Genomic DNA, 9,931 nt, shown 5'->3' on the forward strand with positions numbered 1-9,931 from the left:
GCCAAGTCACTCTGCCCTCCTGCTGCTCCAAACGCAGACTGTGCTTAAAAATAACTACATTTGTTTAAAAGTAACACAACCATTTTCTGTATATCACAAGAGTATTCATTTTATGTATCTTTAAATGTTTGTATAAAATCTCTACAAAATCCAGGAATATTTATCCATAAATTTTACCCAAAAGTTCTTAAAATATTAACAAAAGTGGTTCTCTTTACATCAACATTTTTAAAGCGAGTAACTATTCCATACTTTAGAAAACCAAGGGTTACTCATAATTGCTGCAAGTAAAACAAGAAATGCCAACGAGAGGCCTTTAGCAAGACACTGGGAATATGGCTCTCCTGAAAAAAGAAAAAAAAAAGAAAAAGAAAAAAGTATAAGCATACGAGAGCTAAATTTTAGTTAAGACAACCCAAAAGACACAGATTAAAGTATATGCATAGCCTGCATAAAACAATGCAGGACAAAGCAAGGAAATAAGATGCTTCATACTTATAAAACTTCACACTTTGTATAACTTTAGTCCCTGAAGTTGTGCAGATAAGAAACACGGGCAGTTGCCTCTGTCCATGCAGCTCTCAGAACAGAGTCCAGGTGCCTTGATGCCCTTTGAGACGCCAGACTTTTGATCTCGAGTCTCCCACAAAACATAATCAATACATACCAAATCATACCCAATCAAAACATAACCAATACGGCAAATTCCACCCTTCAAGGGCAATGACATGCACTGACAATGTTACAATTACAGTAGGAAGTGGAAACAGAACAGTATCATAAAGCGATATATTCTCCTTTGCCTTAGAAAGCATACCCCCTCCAAACTCTACAGGGGAGTGAAAAAGAATCTCCCTCTGTCAAACAGACATTCACAAAATTTCAGTGTCATCCACAAAGTGCTCCTAGTAATTTTTTCTTCCACTAAGTCTAATTAATAAATTAATGCATTATCAAGGAAAAAATTACAGAGACTTTTTGGACCATGCTTTCTAAAAGCGAAATTTTCTAAAAGCGAAATTTTAATTCCCTGCTACAAACCATTCTCCACTAAACTCCACACATCTAATTATGTTTCAAAGAAATATGGTTGGTTCATGGCATTCCACATTGCTTATTATTTTTACCTGTGTAAAACCGTGTCAATGGGTAAAAGAGTTGTGGCCAGCACACATCGTTTCGATTGCAGTCAAATTCTGTATAATTAATCTGAAATCTGGGGAAAAAAACCCACAAAACCCCCAGGTTTATTAACCACAGTACGAGAACACCAGCACAAGTAGAAAAAAGAGTGAAAATGTGTACAGATTACAGGAAAAAAACAACTAAACCACAAGCTTCTCGTTATTCTCTTATGACTTTTTTTGTCTAAAGGAAGCAGGAGCCTCCCCTCTACTCTGTTTCTGTCATTTTTAGTCAGATGTTTTCTTCTTGTGATGAACATTTTCAGACAATGGATAGTTTGGGAGCTTCCTCTGCACCCCCTATCCACTCAGGTAAACACCACAGAATGCTATTAACAATGCTATTAATTAGAATGCTATTAATCAATGCTATTAGTATCTGCTTAACATAATGTGAAGTATCAATGTTTTTTACAAAAATTACCTTGTCATTGGAACGGGTGGCTGAGCTGGCACTTTAATGAACTGAACAGCAGCAGTGATGGGAAGAAAGCTGACGCTGTTTTCACAGGTAAGCCCGCACTGGAATTGCCACATGACTGTTGAGTAACTGTAAGAATGTGCATAAGTAATACTTGAGGGCTGTAAATGGAAACTTAGAGCCTAAACACAACCACGAAAGGACGAAATACACAGTATTTGGGAGGTGGTTGGTGATCTCTGGATTTTCAACGCCACGCAGGCAGAGAACTTGCAAAGCCTGGAAGTGAAATAAAATGAGGTAAAATCCATATATTTGATTAGGATTGACTTGGGGAGGCAAAAAAAAAAAAAAAAGTGTTTGCAAAGTGAAAATTCCCTGTTCCAGGAAAGAATAAAGCATCTACCACAGCTCTCAAGAAGAGCTCTACATTGGGGTAAGACAGAACACAGGACAATGTTGTCACTTCCACCATGTGACAAGAAATTTAAATGTTCTGATGGAATGCTCTGCATATGCCTACTGCTATAAGCATCATAGATTTTATTTAATATTTCAGTGAGGCAAAAAGATTACCTACTGGTAACCATGAACATTTTTTTAATTATTACTTTTATTTCATTGGGAGAAAGGCAAACTTAGTTGTGATCAAAGGAATTTGGCGTGCAAATACAAACAAAAAGCATTTTAAAAATTAGAAATAACAAAATAACATTTTTGTTCGTAAAATCTGATCTGGATACATTAGGTAAGCAAGTCTGAAAATTAAACATTTATTTGTCAGATAGCCAGAGACACAACTTTCTCTACCTGATCTGCACAGCAAGAATCTCTTGCCGGGGAATCCCTTGTACTGCACCCACATCAGCAAAAATTATGCGAATATTCAGATTTGCAGGAATATCTGGACAAATGCCTTTTAAGTTTCCAGTGCTCACATTGGCATCAGAATTAAATGGATCAAGACCTATGGAGGAGAACAGCGCTATTAAAATTTAAATATTACAGAAAACATAATATTTTCCATAATTATATTACTGTCATGGTCTAATGAAATACTGGTAACACAGGAACACAGCAAAAAATAAACATAAAGGAGTACTTTATCAACAGAGAACTAAACTACCAAGTCACACATGTACAGGCTGACAGCAAGATACGCATTAGTGCAGTATCCATATACATATAGAGTTACACGCATGTGTGTGCTCATATATGGATGGTTGGGTCCAGACACACAGATCAATATCTTCAGGCATTTGAAATTACAGCTTGGTTCTATTTTGAGATGCTCTGTTCATCTTATGGGCATATTTAGACTATAAACAACACAAAGCTCACTTACGTATGATTTCCACCCAGTCATTTAGATCACTGTAACTTGAATTATCCCTCCTTCCGACATGAGTAGCTTGTATTAGTGAATTCAATTTCTCAATTACATTTGCTCTGCAAAATAGGAATGTAAGATTACACAAAAAGTAAATCTGTACCGTCTACCATTCTGGGTTGTAATATTATTATATCATAAGGTCAGTTTCCTCTGAAAGATGTTATTGCTCAACAAAACTTGAACTATTGAACTATCTGTTGATGGGAAGAAATGGCAAAGCATTCCACATCAACACAATCCTCATTTGAATACAGGAAGATCTGAGTGAAACTATTACTATAATTTCCCTTTTTAAAAAAAAAGGTGAGACTAACAACCACAGGAAGCTGAAATGCATACGTGAATATTTAAAAAGAACGTACCCGTGCTAGTAGCAGGCACTTGTAGAGAATCATGTAATACACAACAAGAGGGATTCAGAGAAAAACAATTCAACCTATGTAGCTCACCTTAAAAATCTGCAATCTTCATTGATACCAACTTCCAGAATGCACCCAGAGAGTGAATCTAATCCAAATAAAACTGGTGTAGAAGTTGCCGACGTACATAAACCTCTGCCAGCTATGAAATGAAAACATCATACCTGAGCTTTCTTATGTCAGCCTTTTGATCTCTAGTTTTCAATTTTGTGCAAAAACATCAAACATCAGAATGCAAAACACCAAGTAGTATAGTTCAAATATAGATACAAGTCCATTCAACTTAAATTTTCTAAGAAAGCATTAGAGGTTTACTAGGGAATAATCTAGAAAAGCAAAATTTGGCACAGATTCTTAACTAAAATATGTACCAAAAAAATAAAAAAAAAAAAAAAAGGGCATTTCAACATTAACTACAGTTGAAGCTGCAACCTCACAAGCCAGTACCTGTCTGCCAAATGTTTAGGCTTCCAAAAGTATCAGAAGCGTTCATGTTTGCAGCTCTCACTGGTTTTCCAACTTGATAACCTAAACACAGAAGGGTAAATCGTGCACCCTATATAAGATTCTGCAAGCATTAGCATTGTTTTAATAATAAATGTCATCAATCTTGAAATAACCGAACAGACATTTCCATTACAGTAGGAATACACTCACTTTAAATAATCAATAGCTATACAAGAAAAGCCTAAGAACGAATCACCGCTATTACAATTGGCAGTGCATCAAGACAGGAAGGTGGGGGCAGGCAACATAAAGTAGTATGAAAGAGACATAAAATAGTAATTCATAATAGCCTGTACAGTATGAAAATTTTTTCTTTTCACTTTTAAGAGGCAAAATAAAGTATTAATACCTGGATTCCCAAACAGTTCTTCTGAATTAGTACTCTCTAAATTTAGAAATGTGACTGTGAACCTCTGTGTCAGTATTTCTGGTAAAAGAAAAAAAAATTATTTTACTTTTAAATAAGTGAATTAGCAAAAAGCATGCTCTACATAGGATACAAACCTGCATCCTTCATTAGAAACAGAAGATTCAAAATAATACAAATTAATAGAAAACAGCCCCATAAATTTTCTTTCCAGAGTCCAGGGGAAATTATTTTTAAGAAGTATTAGTAAATAAGAGATTCTATCACATAACTTCCACGCTGAAGGAAAAAAAAAATAAACAAAAAATCATAAAGGAAATTTCATAATACCTCCATCACATAAACTTCCATGGAAGACTGTGACATTTATTTGCTCTATGTTCTTGTCTTTCCAGATGAATGTATAATTCTCTGCAAAAGGTACATTTTGACAGGGAACCTTGGCAGTATGAAGGCTTTCTGGCAGAAGATAAAAAAAGGCCATAATGAAAAGCATTGCTAATTAGAAGGCTATGTTACTGTAGCTGAAAAAGAACACATTAAAAACCTCTGGCAAGATTCTGGAAATTATAACATTCATCTTTTTGATAATTTATTTTACTGTTTAAATCCCATCTCATTAGGACAGTGTGACAGTATAAACCTGTAGTTTATCAATATTTTAACATCAGCTGTTCCAGCTCCTTTGTGGCTAAACCTCTCCAGAAGAACCCAGCGCTGGACTTTACACCACCAGCTGATGCACTTCTCTGGACTCAGGACACCCGCTGCTTTCATCTCATCCCTCCCAAGGAGCCATCACTTCCCAGAAAAACACATTAGCTTGGATTCCATTAGTTTCATTTCTGCTGCATTATCCTCCCACTGACTGGGAACCACTGTTCTACATCAAATAACTGCTTCATTGGCTGAAAAAAGTCCTCAAAAAGGCATGAAAGCTTACAAAACAGAGACATACACCTCTGCTTACAGTCTGCCCATCCCACTTACATGTTCATCCTGGAGATGTTTTTTTTAAAGTGTTCTTTATATCTTTGTTTATTTTTATTATTGTTTCTTTTTCTCCTCAAAAATTGCTTTCAGTGTAAGCTAAGGGACCTGATTTCTTGACCAACTTTCTGCTTTGCAGTAAACCAAACAGTTTACTTTTTGAGTATTAGATAACATACAAGATCCCTCCTAAGAATTGCAGCAGGTAAACATTTCAGGCATCAAAATAATCTATTTCTTATGTAGTCCAGGTTAGGTAAGAAACATCTTTATTAAATGGAAGAGACATACCACTTTCAGTGATGAATTTGCCTGTGTCAGTGATGGTCCTGTAGATGACATTTTGTTGGATGAAGTCTGAAAATGAAAAACAAACACTCCAGTAATCCTGACTAGTAAGAGAGACAAACATACTGTTTTCACATCCAAGGTGCAATCCTTGCTGTTACGAAAATTTAGTAGAAAATTATTTAGAAAATTAATTTTGGTAAAGGACCAAACCATTTATGTGTTTTGAGAGCATAGCTAGTTATCTCTGGGTCTTACAAAGGTAAGAACAAAATCAGATAATTATGGACATAAAATAAATTATCTTCATGCTGGTTATCATACTATCTCGAAGTCCAGAATAACACTTTGTAAGTATATGCTTTTGTAATGCAGAAAGTAACCATTTCTCACTAATTCTAAAATGATCATACTGCACCCTCTTGACAGAAAAAGGACTCAGCAACAGTCTGAACATCAAGGTGGGAGAGATGCTGTTCTGTCATGTGTAGTCAAAACCAGTACAAGTCACCAGAAACAGAAATGGGAAACAAAGGCCAACCCCTCTGTTTCTTATATCCTAAGTCTTAGGAAATAGTGAGACACTTGCTGTGTTCTAGCAGCTCTGAGAAATATAAAACACATTCTTGTTAGGGTTTATGCAGCATACCTCCAGTACCACTGTTTATCCTCACATCATGCGGCAGTCCTTCCTTGTAAGATGATAGATCAGTAAGGCATTTGACATGAAAGTTCTGGAGATACGCTACGGGGGCATTTCCAACGCACTGTCCAGCCAGGGATTGCTGCAGGTGGTTCAACAGAAATTAGTATGTTGGACCCTTGTCTAGCCCCTTGCTTTTCATTTGAAGATAGTTTCAACGTACAGTATGGCTTCATCCTAAATTGTCAAAATTATTATAACCAACAAGTCTCTCTAAAATGCAAAAGCAATTTGAAAAAAGTACAACCAGATGAGTAAGATTCAAAGGGAAAAACCAACTATAGTACTCAGTAACGCAGCAGGCAAAATAAAAAATACAGAAAGATGATAAGTCATAAACTATTAATTGGGATGCCAAGCTTGCTTGTACCTCTTGAAATAATTAGGACATTAGCATTTTGGGAGATGGGCAGAGGGATCAGGAAGGATAATGTTTACTTTTAATAGTGATTTTGTGCCTTTTTTTTCTTTAATATATTCCACCACTTCACAACGGAAGTTGCAGAATCTGGTTACAAAGCCATAAGGAGTGTAATATACGGAGAGTGTCAAACAAAGCAAGAGGAATCAAGAGCTCCTAAACACAAAGAGATTACCTGGGGAATGGTAAAATACTCATTTTCTTCTGTGATAATTGGATCTCCTTGTCTGTAACCAGTGAAAAGTTTCCCAGGAGAAGTTTGTAAAGGAATCTTAAATGAAGGAACTTTGGGTGTAGAACTGCAAACAAGTTCAAAAATCAAACAGTTCTTTACTCTCTACCTCACGCAAATAATTACACATTTACTGTCATGTTCTATGTTCTCATTTAGTGACAATGACATTTCCCATTTGCATTTAAAGTTCCCTACTAAACCCTAAAATTCCAACTTCAAAATTACTTTCATTATAAAAAACAGGTTATATTTTCAGTAGCATGCCTAATGCATGTGTTGCGAAAATAAAATTTCTTAAGACTTACATAGAGCCATGATAAAAGTAGCCAAGAAATGGTGTATTGTTAAGAGAAGACTGTACACAAAGGAAGGGAAACCAATCAGGGGTATACTCCATTGACTGAGAAGAGCACAGCTGATCAAAAGGTGGGTTTACATCACCACCAAACACTCCAGTGAAACATGATTCATTAAATAACTGCTTCAAGTCTGGTGAACACTCCTGAAAGGGAAAAGAATGGTCACTTTTTAGCATGGTAATTGCATTACCATAAGCACTATAGCCATACTTACAGGTAAATCAAACCAATTTTGTAGAGAGAGGCCATATTTACTATTAGAAACGCTGGAAAATCCAAACAAGCCCTCTAGTCCCATCTAGTCTGAAGCATTCAGTACCTCTCTCCCCCCACAGACAACAGAAAGAACTTAGAAATTTTAAACAAACTTAATCAAAGTTTAATATGAAGTAAGTACCAGATCACAGCAACAACGAACATCACAAGCTCCAGCCGTCAAGTCACAAGGACAAGAGCCTAAGGGCTGGAACACCTGGTTTGGGATGATAGTTGCATTTTCTGTAAAAGAATTAAAAAAGAAATTAAGAGAAAACCAGATTAAATGGACTTGAATCCAAATAAATAGACCACGTGCGTTGCAGTTTATTCCAACTGTGTACAAACTTTCCGTTAAATTCCATTAATGATTAATCAGTCTATCTTATTGCTGCCCAAATCCTAATTTTATTTTTTCATATATAGAGGAAAAGATCAGCCAAAATGCCATTTCTTCTTCAGCATATCTAAACACTGACCTGACACATTTCCTGTAAAGGAAGAGTTGGCATATATTTCAGCTTGAATCAGGAGATGTGCCAACATCACAGAGTCACGGCAAGCTAAAACCTGAAGTGTTTCAACCACACAGAGAGGTGTTGTGCAGCAGTCAGTGGCATTCGGCAAACACAACTGCAGATTTCTAGTCAAGCTTATAGTCACTTTGGAAGTGTCCTGAAAAAATGCAAAATACAGTTTGACAACTTGTATTACATTACTCTTATTTATACTACTCATCAGCTTCTGAAAGAGAAGCTTCAGTACCACCATGTTTTGTCAGTGCTACAACGCAATGATATTCTCCTTATATAAAATCAGACATTTGTTGAGAGTGGAATGACAAAGGGTCTGAGATATGCACATACAGTGAGGATATGAACTGTATGCAGAACTTTTTAAGGCATGCACACAGATGAAGTTACCTCAGAAATCACATGCACAATTCTAAAGGAAAGAATAAATACCAAAAAGTTAATTTCATTTTTTACAGCTACCTTCAGTTGAAAACTGGAATGACTAGAGTTGATAAAACCCCTAAGGAATTATGTATAACGTAACACTGAAGGCAAGTCTAAAATATAGATGTTCCAAAGCTCGTGCTATATAAAACCACTACTTTTTTATTTCTAGTAGCTCCTTCCAGCAGATCGGAAACACTCTCAAACACTACAGGCAGCCAGGAAGTACAGACAATATTGGAGAGGAGAACAAGGAAACAGCATCAAAGCTGCACATCAGCAAACTCCACCAAGGGCATCCGCACAAAGGGATACGTCAAGGAAAAAAGGCAAGGGCAAGCCATTCAGACTAGGTTGTTAGTACATTAACATTTTCCTATTATTTCATTAGCCCTTAACATATGACAGTTTGATCCTTCCCATTTTAGGGAAGAATCAGTATTTTACATACCATACCAGGTGTTACAGTCAAATTCCAATCACCAGCTCTTTTACTTTCACCGCATTTTGCAAGATGCAGTTTTCCTATATAAAAATAAAAATTTAAAAAGTATTTTACTGTCATTTAGAAAAGATTGGAAAATAAAAAGCACATTTAAACTCCAGTTACACCTTCAAGTAGGCATACCCTCCAGCTGACAAGGAGTCAACAGAGGACTAAGGGCTTAATTAGCAAAAGTCTTCTGGAGTTCCTATTTCAAGCACTAAATTAAATGCATTGCCATCTCTCCAGTAATTTTAGTGTCAAAAAATATTAATAACTCAAACATATTTATTTACATACCACTGGGGGGATGGGGGGGGAAGTGTTCTTACCTGTCTCTTCATCTATAGGACTTAAAATTATGGAAAAAGTAACTCCTGAAGAACTTCCAATAAAAAACGAATTTACTGTGGGCCCTGACATATGGATAAACGAAGGCTGAAAGACTAAAAGAAAAAAAATAAACAAGTCTTAACAAACACTAATTGAGAAAGGTAACATCTCTAAGACATATTCATGTCTTCCACTTGGGCTAGATTCTTACCTTCCTGTACTTTAAATTGTCACAAATACAACAAAAATATCTTGTGATGCCTAGTAGAGGATTGTATTGATACTTTTGGAAAGTGCTAGAGCAGTGGGTTCACCACAGCTTCCTATACTGCAAGTTTACATTGTCAAGATGTCAGTAAACACGCAGTCCTGTAACACTAAGGCAGGAGACTGCAGCACTGACTGGACAGTGCAGACACTACACAGGTCAGGCAACAACCTATTAAGCATTTCTTGCTGACTTCAGTTTACACTTTTTAATTTCTTGCGGCCACAAAGGGAAGCGGGGCGTACCGCTACGTGGGATGCAGCAACTGCAGACTGCTGCCCTCAGCATGTGGACGGAGCTTCAAGTTTGGGGCTCTAAGGTGGGAGTTTCAGTAGAATTTCCTTT

The 9,931-nt window shown here is 36.4% G+C and overlaps 1 protein-coding gene across 1 annotated transcript; it reads right to left on the reverse strand.

Annotated features, from left to right (window-relative positions):
- Positions 1 to 228: 228 nt before the first annotated feature.
- On the reverse strand, positions 229 to 9,431 carry TCTN2 (tectonic family member 2; the record flags this gene model as incomplete). Its single annotated transcript, XM_010086171.1, has 17 exons — positions 229 to 344; positions 1,128 to 1,216; positions 1,609 to 1,734; positions 2,416 to 2,572; positions 2,951 to 3,054; positions 3,448 to 3,559; positions 3,865 to 3,945; positions 4,274 to 4,351; positions 4,622 to 4,750; positions 5,573 to 5,638; positions 6,219 to 6,354; positions 6,869 to 6,992; positions 7,234 to 7,430; positions 7,685 to 7,785; positions 8,022 to 8,217; positions 8,953 to 9,026; positions 9,318 to 9,431. Coding segments are annotated over 17 exons (2,000 nt in total), but the record flags the coding sequence as incomplete, so codon positions are not given.
- Positions 9,432 to 9,931: the final 500 nt, after the last annotated feature.

The sequence above is a fragment of the Pterocles gutturalis genome, unplaced genomic scaffold (genome assembly GCF_000699245.1).
Source record: "Pterocles gutturalis isolate BGI_N339 unplaced genomic scaffold, ASM69924v1 Scaffold52415, whole genome shotgun sequence".
In the NCBI taxonomy this organism is placed as follows: Eukaryota; Metazoa; Chordata; class Aves; order Pterocliformes; family Pteroclidae; genus Pterocles; species Pterocles gutturalis.